This window comes from Pelobates fuscus, chromosome 5 (assembly GCF_036172605.1).
Source record: "Pelobates fuscus isolate aPelFus1 chromosome 5, aPelFus1.pri, whole genome shotgun sequence".
Classification (NCBI taxonomy): Eukaryota; Metazoa; Chordata; class Amphibia; order Anura; family Pelobatidae; genus Pelobates; species Pelobates fuscus.
The window spans coordinates 203109093-203128163 of NC_086321.1; the positions used below are offsets into that span (position 1 = coordinate 203109093).

The 19071-nt window shown below is 41.0% G+C and overlaps 1 protein-coding gene across 8 annotated transcripts in view; it reads left to right on the forward strand.

Annotated features, from left to right (window-relative positions):
• CDC14B (cell division cycle 14B) overlaps window positions 1-19071 on the forward strand; it is an 88575-nt gene that overhangs the window by 49347 nt on the left and 20157 nt on the right. For all 8 annotated transcript variants that reach the window (XM_063454957.1, XM_063454952.1, XM_063454953.1 and 5 more), the window contains exons 2-8: window positions 8645-8735; window positions 9962-10037; window positions 11058-11150; window positions 13072-13148; window positions 17199-17265; window positions 17898-17960; window positions 18072-18159. In XM_063454957.1, coding sequence (XP_063311027.1) covers window positions 8645-8735; window positions 9962-10037; window positions 11058-11150; window positions 13072-13148; window positions 17199-17265; window positions 17898-17960; window positions 18072-18159 — 555 coding nt within the window. The remainder of the gene's footprint in view (window positions 1-8644; window positions 8736-9961; window positions 10038-11057; window positions 11151-13071; window positions 13149-17198; window positions 17266-17897; window positions 17961-18071; window positions 18160-19071) is intronic.

The following is a 19071-nucleotide window of genomic DNA, read 5'->3' on the forward strand; positions in this document are numbered from 1 at the left end:
GCCAACTGCAATATTTACTGTTTTTAAACTTCTTCTACACACTCCTCAATTTATGCATTCCTGTGGTCACCTCCAATGGGGCACCTATAGTGGATGGGCAGGATGCTCAACCCAAAAGGAAACTTCTATGTATATTTAATTATAAGGTGTAAATATTGGTTTGTTAAAGGGTTATTATAAGTGTGGAAAATCCCCTTTTTACCAGAGTTTGCCACGAGCTCCTGGAGAAGCCTGCTTGCCAGCCTCCTGCCCACAGACTATGGGCCCTGCAGGGAAACTTGTAAAAGACTACCGAACTTGACCGACTGTTAGGACTGATTTCCCTGGAACAGTTTTGGGCATAGGACCATGTGCAAGATCGGTCAAAACTATGACTTCCAGGAAATTCCTGAACCAATCTGGGTGATTTTTGGATATGTTGTTCACCCAGATGGGGACTATTAGGGGATGTGACTTATGGGGTTTTGTGTATTTTTAAGGTATTTTTGGGGGGTTTTAATATAATTGTATGTTTTGTCTGTGCTTGGAGATAATTGGGTTAGATTAGTACAGCTCCTGATTTAATTATCTCCCAAGCACAGAGGAGGGATTATATTGTTTGTGTATTGGGAGTGTCTCACTGTATGACTGTTTGTTTTTATTGGTTTGTTCACTTTGAGTCCCTGTACCCAACAAGGTCCACCTGGGTGTTGTCCTTGTTGGGAAACTTGCATAAAAGGCCAGTGTGCCTCCATTAAAAGCTATTCCAGCTTATACTCCAAAACTGTGTGTCGTCCTGTTATTGGAGGGAAAGAAGATTTACTTCTGTGTCTGCTGTTCCAGCTTGCAGGGGATTCAACGGGGAAAGTCCTTGTAAGGACTAGAGCCAATTCCCCATATGGTTCCAGGGCCCCAGTCAAGCCATGGCGACTGTGGGCAGAAGTGCTGCGGTTTGTCCCTTGTTCCAGCTAGGAAGCGGTCCCTGGCGGAGGTACCAAGCCGGGGTACAGGGAGCTCTGTTACAGTAAGCATCTCAACTACTTCAGCTAGAAAAAAATATTATGATCCAAGGAGCTCACCATTAAAAAGAACATCCAGTTGTCCAACAGGAAACCTTTCTGGACCAGCTGTCCGTTTTTATTCAAGTTTTTTCTTCCAGTATCTGCATGACTTGGACCGAGTGCTAAAGAGACGAGCCACAGATCTTTGCTTCGACAAGTGTAAAATTAAGCAGTGTTCAGTCAGCAGGATGCTGAACTATGTGTAAACAATTCGTTTAGTGAATAAACTCCTAAATGTTTAATCAGCCTGTGTTTATACCTGTTATTTTGTCTTTTTTTTTTTTTATGTTTTGTTATATAGCGAGGTGCTTGTTTTTCAGAAGCTGCTTTAAACATCAGCTTTAGTATTTTTTCAGTTTTAATAACTTCTCCATTTGTTCTGTTTATACAGGAATGTGGGAGTGTTTGTAGGTGTGTTGACGTAAACTATTTGTAGAGGTTGTTTTGTGGTTAAATGTTCTCTTTGCTGTAGTACAGTAACCATTGTTAGGTTTTGCAGTGATCTTTGTAGTTAGTTATGCAATTCTTAGAATAAATAGAGTGCTTCCACGTGATGTTCCATTTCGAACATGTGTTGACACTTGCACAACAAATAACGAATAATTAGTGACTTGTGTTGACTAATAGTCCTGATCTATGGCTTCTACTAACATTCCATACCTTGTTAATTCACAAAGGTGCACATTTTCGGTATTCTTGCCAGGTGTGTTTTTATTGAGGCAAAACTGGTACTATTCAGAGGCAGACTACCAAATACAGAATAATCGTCCCAAATAATATGTCAACCTTTATCACTTTTTGCTTTTCCCCTGAATAGCTCATATTTGTCCTTGATAATTCTCCCTGATTACCTTAAATTGCAATCGCTTTTTACCCCCAATCGCATCCTGGAATATTTTGAAAGAAACACTGCAGTATCAGAAGTACGTCAAACACTAGTGTTGCTGAGTCTCCAGGCACTCCTTTGCCTTCCTTCCTGCAAATAAAGGGTTAAAGGGAACTGTAACTTCATGTGCTTCTTTGCCCGTTTATAAAAATGCTGATTTCAATGGAAAATCTGCTCCCCATAACCTTGCCCCAGGAGGAAGCATTTCCAATGTAAGTGGCTTAAAGGGACTCTATAGTCACCATATAAAAGCAAGAAAGACAGGTCCCCCAGCCTTCCTTCTTGCTTTTATATGAACTTTCATTCATTAAAAAAAAAAAAATCGGTGTTTTTATATTAAAAACTTACCTCCGTTCCAGCGCCGAGCTCCCCGCTAGGCCGCGCCCCCTTTTTCGTCAAAATGACGAAATCGCGGGGCCCAATGGGACGGCTTCGCGCTGGACCAATCGCGTTCTTCATAGAGCGGCATTGAATGCCGCCCTATGAAGAACCTGAGCGCTTTACCGCGCATGTGCGCGGAATGCGCGTTCGCGAGCTGAGCTGTCTGACTGACAGCTCAGCTCGCTTTCTAAAATTATCAATAATAATTTAGGGCCCCCACCCGCCCTGTGCGGCGGGTGGGGGCCCTAAAATTATCAATAAGGGGGGGGACCTACTGTCCCCCCCCGGCCCCCACCCCTGTGCGGCGGGTGGGGGCCCTAAAATTATCAATGAGGGGGGGGACCTACTGCCCCCCCCCGGCCCCCACCCCTGAGCGGCGGGTGGGGGCCCTAAAATGATCAGTAAGGGGGGGGACCTACTGTCCCCCCCCGGCCCCCACCCCTGTGCGGCGGGTGGGGGCCCTAAAATGATCAATAAGGGGGGGGACCTACTGTCCCCCCCCCCCGGCCCCCACCCCTGAGCGGCGGGTGGGGGCCCTAAAATGATCAATAAGGGGGGGGACCTACTGTCCCCCCCCCCCCGCCCCCACCCCTGAGCGGCGGGTGGGGGCCCTAAAATTATCAATAAGGGGGGGGACCTATTGTCCCCACCCCTGAGCGGTGGGTGGGGGCCCTAAATACAAAGGGGGGGGGACCCTAGTTAACCCCCCCCCCCCCCAAAAAAAAAATATCTCCCTACCTACCCCCCTCACCCTAAAAATAATGAGGGGGGACCATTAACTAAAAACCTGTAAAAAAAAATGAGATAAAATCAACTTACCATTCGATGTTTTCTTTCTTCTAAAATCTTCTTTCTTCAGCCCCAAAAAAGGCCAAATAAAAATCCATAATAACCGACGCAATTAAAAAAAAAAAAAAAAAAAAAACGAGCGCAAAAAAAAATAATCCATCTTCACCCATGGAGGGCTCCGCGCAGACTGAGCTCCGCAGGGCGGGGGAAGGCTTATAAAGCCTTGCCCCGCCCTGCAATTAGGCTAAGAACACTCTGATTGGTGGGTTTAAGCCAATCAGAGTGCTCTTTGTCATTTTACAAGCGTGGGAAAGTTCTTTGGAATTTTCCCACGCTTGTAAAATGACAAAGAGCACTGTGATTGGATGGATTTCAAGCCATCCAATCACAGTGCTCTTTGTCATTTTACAAGCGTGGGAAAGTTCTTTGGAATTTTCCCACGCTTGTAAAATGACACAGAGCAATGTGATTGGATGGCTTGAAATCCATCCAATCACAGTGCTCTGTGTAATTTTACAAGCGTGGGAAAATTCCAAAGAACTTTCCCACGCTTGTAAAATGACAAAGAGCACTGTGATTGGATGGATTTCAAGCCATCCAATCACATTGCTCTGTGTCATTTTACAAGCGTGGGAAAATTCCAAAGAACTTTCCCACGCTTGTAAAATGACAAAGAGCACTCTGATTGGCTTAAACCCACCAATCAGAGTGTTCTTAGCCTAATTGCAGGGCGGGGCAAGGCTTTATAAGCCTTCCCCCGCCCTGCGGAGCTCAGTCTGCGCGGAGCCCTCCATGGGTGAAGATGGATTATTTTTTTTGCGCTCGGGTTTTTTTTTTTTTTTTTTTTTTTTTTTTTTTTTATTGCGTCGGTTATTATGGATTTTTATTTGGCCTTTTTTGGGGCTGAAGAAAGAAGATTTTAGAAGAAAGAAAACATCGAATGGTAAGTTGATTTTATCTCATTTTTTTTTTCTTTACAGGTTTTTAGTTAAAGGGTCCCCCCTCATTATTTTTAGGGTGAGGGGGGTAGGTAGGGAGATATTTTTTTTTTGGGGGGGGGTGGGGGAGAGGGTTAACTAGGGTCCCCACCCTTTGTATTTAGGGCCCCCACCCACCGCTCAGGGGTGGGGGCCGGGGGGGGGACAATAGGTCCCCCCCTATTGATAATTTTAGGGCCCCCACCCACCGCTCAGGGGTGGGGGCCGGGGGGGGGCAGTAGGTCCCCCCCCTTATTGTGAATTTTAGGGCCCCCACCCGCCGCACAGGGGTGGGGGCCGGGGGGGGACAGTAGGTCCCCCCCCTATTGTGAATTTTAGGGCCCCCACCCACCGCTCAGGGGTGGGGGCCGGGGGGGGGCAGTAGGTCCCCCCCCTTATTGTGAATTTTAGGGCCCCCACCCGCCGCACAGGGGTGGGGGCCGGGGGGGGACAGTAGGTCCCCCCCCTATTGTGAATTTTAGGGCCCCCACCCACCGCTCAGGGGTGGGGGCCGGGGGGGGGCAGTAGGTCCCCCCCCTTATTGTGAATTTTAGGGCCCCCACCCGCCGCACAGGGGTGGGGGCCGGGGGGGGACAGTAGGTCCCCCCCCTATTGTGAATTTTAGGGCCCCCACCCACCGCTCAGGGGTGGGGGCCGGGGGGGGGGGCAGTAGGCCCCCCCCCCCCTTATTGTGAATTTTAGGGCCCCCACCCGCCGCACAGGGGTGGGGGCCGGGGGGGGCAGTATGTCCCCCCCTTATTTTTTATTTTAAGGCCCCCACCCACCGCACAGGGGTGGGGGCCGGGGGGGACAATAGGTCCCCCCTTATTGATAATTTTAGTGCCCCCACCCGCCGCACAGGGGTGGGGGCCGGGGGGGCAGTATGTGCCACCCTTATTTTTAGGGCCCCCACTCACCGCTCAGGGGTGGGGGCCGGGGGGGGGGGGGAGGAGAGTAGGTCCGTCCCCCCCCCCCCCCCCTTCAACCACTATTGTGGCCAGACAGCATCCCTGTGGGTTCGGGCTTCAGCTGTCAGCTGAAGCCACGCCCACAGCAGTGCTGACAGGCTGTCAGCACACAAAGCGCGTTCACAGTGCTTTGTGTGCTGATAGCCCGTCTGATGCATTCACCCAGAATGCATCGGACGAGAGGCCTTTTTAGGGCCTCTGAACTCGGAAGTCCCTCTGGTGGCCGTCTGATTGACTGCAACAAGAGGTGTTCCAAGCTTCCAATGTAAACACTGCATTTTCTCAGAAAATACAGTGCTTACAAGAAAAAGGCTCCGGGTAGCTGTAGCACTCACCTAAACAACCTCATTAAGCTGAAGTTGTTCAGGTGACTATAGTGTCCCTTTAATCTCATAATAGCAGACAGTAGGTTTTTATAATGGGACCTGTTAAAATTGGGTACATTGACATTGTGGCAGGCTTATGCAATGTATGATCATATGCTGTAACTACCCGTTATTCTGGTGGTGTTTTGTGTGTTTGTGGTTTATGTTTTTATTATTTCTCCCTCCCATTCTTTCGTTTGTAAGTCTAATGGTTCCTAACAGTATCCTAGAACTGCATCTTCTGGACAGAGATCAGATATCCTACTTGGAATCTGCTAAAACCATTTTCCCAACTTGGGAGTTTTAGGCCTAAGTTCTCCTGTCACAACTGAGACTACTACTGCCTTTACTTTCAACTTATTTTTTAGCACCTAATTCAGCACTCTAGTATTTGTCCCTCTTCTCACGTTTTCTTCTTTAATGTTATTGCCACATCCACCACTGCAGTCTTCCGTTCATTGTCTACCACCACAATGATGGGTGTTGGCACATACATACATACATACATTTCCCACAAATCTGCAGCTTTAAGCCCCTCTCAGAACTGAGACTAAGCTCTCTGTGCCCTGTGCACCATAACCATTGCAGTTATGCGAAGTTGTGATGGTATTTAACCCCTTAAGGACACATGACATGTGTGACATGTCATGATTCCCTTTTATTCCAGAAGTTTGGTCCTTAAGGGGTTATAGTGACACATTCAGATATTAAACTGTGTATATTAACTTGTCCAGGATACCTGCAGCTGGGTAAATGTTAATTCTCACATGCTTGTCTTCACTACAAAGCTGCTCTACATGCACATATATTGCAGAATGACTTTGTATAGCACTGATTACAGGAAATGACAATATGTGAAAGATCTCGTTTACCTGTTGATGTAAATGTGTGTCTAAAAGTATCCATTATATGACTGAAAACTGAATTGCCACTCTGGAGAAGTCATGAGAATGTTCTGTTTCAACTTGGTGACGCCTACTGCTGCACTGATTGCACAATGCGTTACAAACATGGGAAAAAACAGGAAATGTTGTTTAATAAAAACTTGATTACTTTTAATGCATGTACAATGAACTTCTCAGTGTGGTTTAAAGAAAAATAAAATAGAACAGTGTGACCAGTAGGTTCTTAAAGGGTTTACTTCAAGCACCATTACCACTTCAGTGATTTGAAATGGTCAAAGCGCCTTGTGTCTGTATGCACAGTGTTTCACTTTGAAATGTTGCACGTGTTGTGTTTAACCCCTAAGCTGTCGGAGGTGTTATCAGCCAACCTGGAACTAGAGTTGTGGGCTGCATAATGTCAATTCTGTGCAACCTTCTTTGCATAGAATGTCAGTCATTAGCTGAGAGTGGTCAACTGTTGCAATGAATGTTTCTAAATGGTCGGTTTCATTACCAGGGTACTCCTGGCATCATAACCCTTTAATTCGGTATGTATGATTTTTGAAAAATGTTTTTTATAATGTAAGAATAATGCAGCCCACTGAGTAATATTTCAGAATAAATCTAGCTCTTTTCAAAGGGGAACGATCATATCCCAGGTTTCTTTTTATATTAGGTTTATTTATCCCAATATTTACAATTTAACTTTGTATTTGTGAGATGTGTAGAACAGAATTAAATGTAGAAATCACCTGTTCCTGGTGTCGACTCACCTTCAGGGATTAAAGTGTTGAATCCAGTGCTGGGGAGCTCTGTCAGAGGCTTGAATCAGGAAATCTCAGACAGGGGCGCCTATCAGTAGCTTCCCATACACAAAATGACTAGAGAAACGTATGTATTTTCTCAAGCGGCTTTGTGAATGGGGATCCACTGATATGCTGGGCATGTAAGCTGACACTCTTGGCCTATTAGTGTCACTATTGACCGTCTTGTGTTTTAAACCGTTCATTAACTATTTAATCCCTGAAGGTAAGCTGGCGTCAGGGACCTCCTGACACTACTAACTTTATTCCAATGAAGTAGTTATGGTGCTCACCTGAACTGTTAGATGGTTTGCCCTTATACCTGGGTTCCCACCCTGCTTCCTAGTGGTCCGGTGATGCGCTTCTGCAGAGAAGCGCTTATCACCATTTATTGGCTGAGAACACCAGGTGACTACTCTCAGCTGATGACTGATATTCTGTGCAATGAATGTTTGCTTATCTTTGTATTTGTGGTACACTTTTATGGTTTACAAATAGGGAGCACATGGAGAGACAAAACACCTCAAAAATCTCGGTGCAAACCATATAAACACTCCCTCCAGTGTTGAAAGTATCCATAAAATATCCATAAACTACAGAACTCCACATAGCCCTAGGACAGAAACACGAACCACCAAACCCCCAACATTTCGGCAACCAACCGCTGCCTTTATCAAGTGCCCTTGATAAGGGCAGCGGTTGGTTGCCGAAACGTTGGGGGTTTGGTGGCTCGTGTTTCTGTCCTAGGGCTATGTGGAGTTCTGTTGGTATTGTACTATTTACTATTGTATTTGCCCTTGCTACTGTCATTTTGTTTACTCATTTTTGTATTGTTTCTATGTGGTACTGTTTATGTACATAATAAATTGTTTTTTTTTTTGTTTTTTTTACTCGCAGTGCTTATAGTGTGCATTCTGTAGTTTATGGATATTTGGACACTTTTTTTTTTTATGGTTTTGCATGACAAACCAAACCTATAGATTAATTTATAGGGACTGGTCACTGTCTGGGGACTTTGTTTAATTTGCATAAAATGTTGATGTCGCCAATGGTGTCCGGTGGCTGGGAGAGATAAAGGGGGCAGACAAAAGTGAAGTTTTACTTACTTGAACTGGTTCTTCTTGGGTGCTGCTATCCTTTTCGGGGTAGTTCTCTTCTGCTCCTAGAGCTTCAGCTGCCAGGAGCCGATGTCACTGCTGTACTCTTGCGCATGTGTTCGAGTACAGCAGTGGGGTCCTGCAAGACCATGGAATTCTCTATACATAGATCTAATTTCCCTGCAGCCGTCAAAATTTACACTGATGGCTTTAGCTCCGAGCAGTGTCAAGCATAGGGGAAATACTGAGACAAAGTATTCCCCTCTTTGTCAAAGTATAGCTTTTGACTGGCTTGGAATTTCAGTGATGGTGCCGCTTTAAAAGCATGTGATCCTTATTTCTCTTTATACAATCTATATAGGTGTTATTTTGCATTTGAGAATTTTTTTTGAGAAAAAGCACATGGTGATAACTCTTAATCCTACTAATTCCATTTCAAAATTCTACTTTTCAGATCGTCTTTATTTTGCCATTCTCTGCTGTAGGCCAAAGAACACATCAAGCACCCATTATTTCTCCATCGACGATGACCTTGTGTATGAAAAGTAAGTCTCTGGGCACTGTGTGTTTGGGAAACAGCAGTATGAATGACCAGAGTTAAGTATCCAGTTGTACAATTAAAGCTCTCCTTGAATCGTTGCTCTCATTAAAGTGGCACTATAAAATTTGGGGTCATGGCATTGTATTACAAGGAGGGTTGTCAGAGAAGATCGGACTGCAGAAGGACTTGGGGCAGCACGTAGAGGGGTGCCATGGCACCATTGAATGTTGGTCGCCACCATGCTGTGTGTGCTGACTGACCTCTTTATTTTAAACCCAGAAACCTTGTCCAGGCTGCTACTGATGCTGCCGAAGGTGGAGTAACATTTCTCTGTATAAACATGATTTCTTTAAAATGCTGCACATAATGACTCCAAGCTACAAGGTCACTTTGAAGTGCTTTAATTTACCTGTTAACCTGCCCCTCCTCAGCAATGAAAAGATGCAAGTTCTCCCTCTATTGAGTTGAACAGCACTAGTACAGCTAAGAAAGAATGGAATGTTCCATTTTATTTCACCATGTATTGCAATGCCACAACATTAAAACCACTGACCGGTGAAGTGAGTAACATTGATTATATTGTTACAATGGCAACTGACAAGTTGGATATATTAGACAGCAAGTGAACAGTTCGTTCTTGAGTTTCATGTGTTGGATGCAGGGAAAATGGGCAAGCGAAAAGATCGGAATGAGTTTGGCAAGGACAAGAATTGCTTACAGCAGCAGTAGTTAGGTGGTCCTACCATATGCCAGTATTCACAGCAAGAGGGCAGATGTTAACAGCTGGGGAGAATAATTAGTACCAGTGCATCCAAGAATCTGCAACCATGCGTGCGTGTGCTTTATTATGGAGTGTATTTACCCAAAAACCATCAGAGCAATTCTTTGGTACAGTAGTGTAAACAAATTTAATAACCTATCAAAGCTAATGGGACAATAAGATTTTGAGAGATGCAATTTTAAAAATGCTCAATTTGGTTTTTATATTCCAATCCGGAGTAATTTATTTTGAATAAAAAAATAAATAAATATATATATATATATATATATATATATATATATATATATATATACACACACACACACACACACACACACGGCTGTTTCTCACACTCATCCCATATAAACAAAACATATAACCTTTAATGGCATGCCGCCTAAACAGCTAGCAACCAGTGGCTGCTCGCTGTCATTTAAAACTACTAGTGACTGGGTTTTTCTTTCTTTCAGTTTCTATGCGGATTTTGGACCTCTTAATTTGGCCATGTTGTACAAATACTGCAACAAGCTAAATAGAAAAATGAAGGTACATTTTTAATCCATGGTAGCATGACTGTAAATCTCTGTGTTGTAAACAAATTCCTGCTTTTCTGGAAATGCTCTAGTCCATATCCTGTATGGTGCTTTCATCACTAAAACGTGAAAATCTTGTGCATGCATTTGAATGATGTTGAGTGGAATTGCTGCATTGATGTCAGAATGTGTTGTCCATCCTGTTGCATTTGTATTTGTCTAAAGCAGGAAATGTATGCCAAAAAGCCAAACTGTAATAGGCTGGAGCAGTGCAAGGATCCAGTGAGACGTAATATAATATCCGTTTGTTAATCCCAGCAGAGGGTTCCTCTTCCTTGATCTGAAGATTTATTGCAAGCTGCTTGTATCTCTTCCAGAAGTGTTTAGGGTTCACTATGCTTTTGATGAACATCTTTACAGTGCTCCGCTATTGACACATGTATAATGCAATGTTTTGAGCCCTGACTCATATACATATGCTCAATCTCTATCTATATCTCTCATTAACAAGCAGCAAATGTAACCTTGTAAATCAATGCGTAGGTCTAACTATCAGTAATCTGAGATCAAGATGCTGTTGCCTGATCTTTTGTAGTGTTCTTTTGCAATCCTGTAGATGCTACACAAGGGTTTATGAACTAGTACAACTATGTAGCACTTTATTTAAAAAATAAATCCTGTTTAGAGAAGCAGAACATATAGTGTCTCCTCTGAATGGTGACACGTTTTTAGTTTTGATTTAGTTAGACGTGTTTTTGTATAGAGTGTGCATTGATCCATTGGCCATATGAATTAAATCTGTGTATGGAAACTGTATGCAGATGACTGTGTGCTATATGTACAAATGGGGGCATGAGCTTTTCTACTTGTATTTAGTACTAAGCCAGCAGTTTGTCTTGTCTTGTTCTTCCTTTTTTTTGTTTTTGGCTGGAAATTTGCTTTTGCTCTTAGCTGGCTCTTGACGTTTAATGTGCTGCATATCAAACCGTTTTATTTTGAACATGTACTAACTTTGCATTTTTTTTTTACACAGTCCTATTCACTGACTAAGAAGAAAATCATTCATTACACCTATTGTGACCAGAAAAAGCAAGCAAATGCTGCCTTTTTAATAGGAAGCTATGCTGTGAGTAACTAACATTTCTGTGGGTGGGGGTGTTTTGTTTTTTGTTAAAATATCCATTTCTTGTCATTGTTTATAAATTGCTTGAATATGCACAGTTAAATGTTTACTGCTACATTTTAAATAAATAAACGCTCTTTAAAGGAACACTATAGTGTCCGGAATACAAACCTGTATTCCTGACACTATAGTGCCTTTATGGCTGTTTAGGTGGCTGGCACTCCATGGATCACTCCAAGGTGATTTTTACTTTTTTTAAATTTTATCTATTTTTTTTATCTTTTTTTATTTCCCCCCCACCGCAGCGGTCGCCCTGCATGTCCCCGCCTCATGGCTGAAATTATCAATTTTGATGATATCTGCCAATCATATGCTTTTCCAAAGGAAAGCACTGAGCCGCTATTGCTTATGTACAGCATAAATCAGCGCCGCATTAATCAGCTTGTTTTTGTAGAGTTGCATTGAATAAATACATCTCTATGAGGAGCGATCAGCGCCTCCATGCAGACTGAGATGATGAACGTAGGTCCGTGTCTGTTGTGGCCATGGCTTAAAGATGAATATTAATCTTTTTTATTTTAATCAATATATGATAATGAAGCAATAAGTAATGACATAAATATTTTTTTATAGTTCTTGGTATAGTGGTCTATCTAATATGTGGCTATAAAATACACAAAGCATTGTAATATGTAATGTATATTTAATATAATAATTATAACAAGTAACAGGGTAAAATATGCTGGATGCCAGTACAGTACAATACAACATATTACTAGCATTGGCCCCACCCAGCCCTTTGGTTGGGGCTGAGTCAGAGCTGGTAAGTCTACATCCTGGGCACAGTGAAAGAGTGAGAATGTTTTTCGTTAAAACATTTTTTGGGAGGTAACTTCCCTAGATCAGGCTGGCCTGTGATGTCACTGCCACAATCACATGGCTTAAGGAAACCATAACATGCTGCCCCTAGTGGCACCTCTAAAACATTAACCTTATGCTTTATTTATGGCATAAATCATTACAGTGTCACTGCAGCACTGACACAGGAAGACTCTCTACTGGCCATCTTAGTGACTGCAACTAGATGTGTTCCTAGGCACCAATGTAAATACTGTATTGTAATGTTTTGTTTTGTTTTTCACTGAAAAGGCAGTGTTTACATTCAGAAGCCTGCAGGGACAGGCTATGCACACACGCTGTAGTTGCTCTGGTGACTAGTGTCCCTTTAATATATTTTCTAATTTTCGAAAATTAATATTGCTTAGTCTTTCAATGGAAGACAACTTCGTACAATTTGTGAGCAAAATACATTTTAATATTGCATTGCATTTCCCCAGTTAACTGTCACAAACCTGATCCCAATGCATGGATGTTATACTGATTATAATATACATGTCTATCCCCCTGACTCCTCCCATCTCCTATCTGATTGGCTGTGCGTAGAAAGACAACGGCACTTCCCGAAGCATTGAATTATTTCATTGTGTCAACATGCTCACTTCAGTGCCTTGGCATATGAATAGTCACGTGCTACTACATTCGGTTGCTTTCTGGCAACGTGGACCATTCTTTTGTGTACCTTATTGCTGCTGTGGTTCTGGTGTCTATAGCTGCTGGAGGGTTCTTCTGCTTTTCACCTCTCTATCAAATCTTTAAAAAACCCTGTTATGCAATGGACCTAGCAGTGTATGAAAATAATTGATTGAACGGGTATTACAAAAGCTAAGATTTCTTGAGAAATGTATAAATTCTGGCTAGCACAATGTATAAATTACATTCAAACCTCTATAACTCGACTCCAAGTCGTGTGAGCTAGGACAGGTGCACTTTAAACATGCCAGTGTAGAGGGACTTCATTGTTTAAATGTATTTTTTGTGTGACTATATTTATCACCAGTTGTGTTTTATATTTTCTTTTACACAGATAATGTATATGGACAAACTCCCTGAAGAAATGTACAGGCTTTTACAAGTGGGGAATATAAACTACCTTCCATTTAGGTAAGTGCATACTGACACTTTCCAGATTTCATCTCCTCCCTTTAACATCTAAACAGCAAGGGTATCTTGTCGCAGTGAACAAAAATAACACACAGGTTGCTTGTGCTGATTGGCCACAGGATGTCCATGCTCTTGTGTACAGCACACATATCCATCCTGATAATCTACGAGGTGGAAACCAAAGAAAAGAAAATGTTACCTGCGCTCTCTCCTTAATCCCTACGTATATTTAGACAAATGGAGGTCATTTAGTTGCTCCAATGGCCATTGGAGGGAATGCCCGCCTGCCTGACGGGCATTCCCTCCAATGGCCATTGGAGCAACGAAATGACCTCCATTTGTCTAAATATACATAGGGATTAAGGAGAGAGCGCAGGTAACATTTTCTTTTCTTTGGTTTTTACTATATATTGGGGCTGATGTGTATTGTAGTCCTTGCTGCTGGCCCAGCAGTAATGGGACTAAGCGCAGGACTTCTCTTTTTGTATTTGAATCTACGAGGTGGAACAGAGTAAAATGACATGTGTTTTCAGATATATAGATATAGATATATGATCTATATATATAGATACACACACCAGTTTTGGCTGTACATGTACAAATGCATTTGCCTTCTTTAAAGCAACAAAAATAATTAATATTGTATCATTATACAGTTGAGTCTGAAATATGTTGACACTGACACAATTTCCATAATTTTGGCTCTGTATGCCACCACAATGGATATGAAATGTAACCACTGTGATGCAAATGAAGTGCAGACTTTCAGCTTTAATTCAAGGTGTTGGACAAAAATAATGTATAAAACATTTAGGAATTGCAACCATTTTCATACACATTCCCCTTATTTGGGTTTCCTTCTTTGTGATGCTTGCCAGGCCTATAGTGGAGCTATCTTCAGTTTTTGTTGTTTGTTCGTGGTTCTTTCTGACTTAAGTTTTGTCTTCAGCAATTGAAATGCATGCTCCATAGGGTTAAGATCAGGTGATTGACTGTGCAATTGCAGACTATTCCACATTCTCTTAAATAACCCCTGGTTTGCTTTCGCAGTATGTTTTGGGTTATTTTCCATCTGTAAAGTGAAACCCCGTCCAATCAACTTCGTTGAATCTGACCAGACACTATATCACTATACGACTAAGAATTCATCTGTCTGCTTCTATCTTCTGTCACAACATTAATAAATACTGATTATCCAGTGCCATTGGGAGTCATGCACGCACATGTCATCACACTACCGCCAACATGTTTTACTGGTGATGTGGTATGATTTGGATCATAAGCCGCTCCAAACCTTCTCCATACCTTTTTCTTCCCACCATTCAGATACAGGTTGATCTTATTTTCATCGGTCAAAGAATGCTGTTCCAGAACTTGGCTGGCTTTTTTAGATATTGTTTGGCAATTAAAAAATAGAAAGAAACCGCGCCCAAAGATTATGTACAGAACTTAATACGTACACAGGTTTTTTTTAAGGTAGTATACACATTTGACCTCAAAAAGAACAGAATAAATAATAATAGTGCAGTACAGTATGTACAATGAATAAGTGATGTGTGATCTTATGTGACTTCACTCACATTTGTTTGAGCTATTTCAGAGCTCAGCTGTTTTAGCACATGGAAGGAACAATCACTGTCTAAGGATACGTGGTGGTATGGGCGTCCCAGATTGCTCAAATTAAGTGCAGGACATATTTAGGAGTAAATACAAAAAGGATTCTCCAATGGCGAAATAAGTATTGGTGAATATGAAGTAAAAAATAAGGTAAAGTTCTTAGATATACCAGAGCAAAACTTGCTCTGGTATATACAGCATGGGTGGTATTATCACCACCTAGGAATAGGATGATGCCAGGAAGTAGTAGATGGAAAAATAAAAGTATAAATATACTTTCTATTCTTGAGGCTTATGTAGGGTTTGCACCTTGTGGAGAAACCTCTGTATTTCCTCTAGTGAAGTCTTCTTTTGATGGTAGACTTGTATAATGACAATCCTACCTCTTTTGAGTGTTCTTCATTTGGCTGGATGTTGTGAAGGGTTGTTCTGTTGGTGTTTTTTTTTTGTGTGTGTGGGTTTTTTTTGCAGCTGAGGGATGGCCTGTTTCACTTGCATTGAGAGCTCCTTTGACCGCATGTTGTAGCCAGATTCACAGCAACCGATTCTGCCAAAGCCACAACTTTATTAAACTCTAGACCTTTTATCTGCTCAATTGATGAAGAAATAACAAAGGAAGAGCTTGAATACCTGTCAATGAAACAGCTTTTGAGTCAATTGTCCAAATACATTTGGTTCCTTGGAAAAAGAGGAGGCTACATATTAGAGAGCTGTAATTCCTAAATCCTTCCTCCAATTTGGGTGTACATACTCTCAAATTAAAGCTGAGACAGCAATATAAGCCCATATTCCTTATTTAACTGTAAAGTGAATTTATTTGTAAAATAGCCGAAATAACACAACTTGTCACTGTCCAAATCTTTCCAGACCTAACTGTGTGTGTGTTCTCTCTCTATCTCATTTGTAGTGGGTATGTTATGAATCTCTGTGCCATCTCCTGATTTTCTGATAAGCTATCTTGAAGTAGAAGTAGTGGCAGAAGAGCTTTAGTTTTTGTAAATGGGTGAGCTTTAAGAACTTGACAACAAAAAATAACAATTTCTCCTCCTCTTTGCTATGTCATTTCTAAAGCATGAATAACCATGTATTGCAATGGCAGTCAGGTATTTTTTACTGATAACCATGATTCTGAGGGCACAATGATTGTGGGTTTGTTATAAAAACACTACACTTGTAGCACGTCTAGTTTAGGTATTAAGCTGCAGATGTTGCAGTGCACAAAGGAGAGACTCTTTTTTTTCTTTGGTCGTATTATGACTGCAATGTTTTATAACTTTAAATTCCAGCCCTCATACCCCCATCCCGCACTCTGCAGATTAGTTACAGCAACAGAGCAGGACATGGTATAATAGCGTTTGTTTTCCAGCTTTGGGTGTGGTTTGAGATGGGAACATGATTGGAGTGAGAAAAGGATTACCAAAAATGACTGTGGTCATATTTGGTGGTGTACAGGAGATGTGAAGATGAAAGGTAGGTGGATATGGAGAGGGAGTGGAAACCTATGGCTAGACAAAGAACACAAACCTAAATGCAGCATGCACAAGGGTATTGATGGTGACGACGATTGGAGTGCTGTCTGTAGGTTTCCTATTTCTCCTTCTTGGTGAACTCCCTTGGTAAACTGCTATGATTCTTTCATCAAGGCACTTATTTGAAATTGGCACCAGATGGAATGTGACCTGAGCTCCCATCGGTTGTACGCTTCCCATGAACATCAACATTCAAAGTGTTATGGGAGATGCTGATCTCCATAGCTGTATCGTAATGCTTTATTTCAGTTATTGCTGCTGCCTTGTCAATTTGAATATTTCTAGCCATTCCCCATTGACCTCTCATGAGAACAGCTGTTTGCCGCTGTTTGTTTTTGTGTGTGTGTGTGTGTGTGTGTATATATATATATATATATATATATATATATATATATATATATATATATATATATAATTACACTTTTTTTATTTCCCTTTTTTTATATATATATATAATTTGGGACTTTTTTATATATATATAATTTGGGACTTGTATCATGTGGTGGTTTGGTGTGAACAGCTGAATCTTTTGGCTGTGCCTGCACGCTTTTATCCATTGAGTTTCACATGCAGATATTTACATAAACAAGCATGTATATCGGAAATTCTAATAAAATGATCAATTAATATATATCTTTATAATGTAATTAACACAATTTTGGGCTTTAGATTGTGAGCCCGTTTGGGCAGGGCCCTCTTCACACTCTTCCTGTTATTCAGTCGTGATTTGTTAAAGTAACATTTTTTGTTTACCTATTATACAGCGCTGCAGAATATTTTGATGCTATATAAATAATTGTAATTTATGCGACTGTTCTTTACTGTGATCAATTGTGTAATAGAATCTCGGACTTTGTCGTTTTACAAGGTTTTCTTTTACTTATTTGGCTGTGTTTTGTTTCAGGGATGCGTCATTTGGTACCTGTTGCTTTCATTTAACACTCCTTGACTGCTTCCATGCTGTCCACAAGGTGAGATTTTCCGAAAAGAATATAAATTAAAAATACATATATCTAAATATATATCATTACCCTTTAAGTTATTTAAACATATTTCCTCTTACATTCTGCTGCTGTTCAGTAAGTGTCTCCGTGCCTCATTTATTTCCCATTCATAATGCCATTTGGCTGCTCTTGGGTGATAATGCAGCTGCATTTCATCCAAGCCATTTTGAAAATAATCTCACTACAATGAATTGAATTTTAAAATCACAAAGGCCCATTGAGCGGATTGTGGTTTCCACTTGGTTAATAGTTAATAACGTGAGTGTCAGAGGCATTGTCTATAAGCTGTATGGAATAGTCACATCCGACTCCCGGAGCATGGAATTGCTGTAAGAGTTGTGTTTATTGTTACATCCACTGTACGCCTCACCCCAATAAATGTTTTATTATTGTTAGCTGGGGCGAGGGAGGGAAGAACTGTCACTTTCAAAAAAGTAGTTTATATAACTTTAATTGTTTGTATTGGCAACTTAGTATTTTTTTTTTTTTTTTTCCCCAATTGCGTTTTTGGTTTTGGATTTTTTTCACCTACAAATGTTTTTATTCAGACTGTGACGGTGTGTGACTTTTTTTTTATTTTTATTTTTTTATCTCTTCAGGCATTGCAGTTTGACTTCTTTAACTTTGAAACATTTGATATTCAAGAATACCAACATTATGAGGTCTGTATTAACACTGTGTGCTCTATGCAGTTTTGTTTGCTTTTTAGATTGTGTTTTTGGCTTGGGACATATAAAGCAGTATTTTATTTTAATTTTTCTTTTATCTCACAGAGAGCAGAAAATGGAGACTTCAACTGGATATTACCAGGCAAATTTTTGGCTTTTAGTGGACCACATCAGAAGAGTAAAATTGAAAATGGTATGTGCTTAGTATCCAGGAATAGTAAACCCATTACTAGTAAGATAATTTTAAAATGGTTAATTGTAATTTTAAAGGGTTTCTCCAAATCTGTCATGGTGTTTGGAGTAACACTGTAAGTTTCAGTCTGCGTACCCAGAATACTAATGAAGATTGTTTTGGAATTTGTCTTATATCGTGCCTGGGTTGTAATTTTCAGTCAAATTAGGGACTACTTTGTCTTGTGTAGTTTTTCTATCCTGGACAAAGGACAGAACTACTTTTTATTTATTTATTATTTATTTATTTTTGTCACGTGTACATGTGTACAGTGCGGACATTGGCTCCTGGCAGTTAAGATTACCTTGTGGAACAAGATTGTTGTCCCCCGACTGACTGGTTCAGATAAAAAAAACTTATTTCCCTGCATACCACAACACAGCAGTCACATCTGCAGTCTTTTCAAAATATGCAAAGACTCCAGAAGGTGACAAGGCTACTTTAATTGTATTTTGGGGGGAATGAGGGGGACACAGTAGGTTAGATTATGGATGTAGGAAAATCTAGTGATTGGTGAAAGGGTTAAGTTCCCCTAACCGTTATGATGTAGCTTTTACAAATCATATGTTGAACTATTTAAAGTAAGCCTGTCATGTCATAAATATACTAAAGGTGTAGAATGACTTATAAAATATAAGTCTGTACTTTGTCTCCCCCACTTCCCATAATGCCAGTGTTTACACATGGTCCTCTGTGCTACTTTAGACTTCTAAATTTGTATGCTCATCGCACATAAAATGTTCTATGCAAGACGATAATGTGCATGTCTTTTACTGTTACAGATCTGCAGATAGGAGCACTGTAAATAAAAGGCAGATGTCTTCAAATACTATCCACTATATACCTACTTGCTGATGAAGCCTATTTAATGTT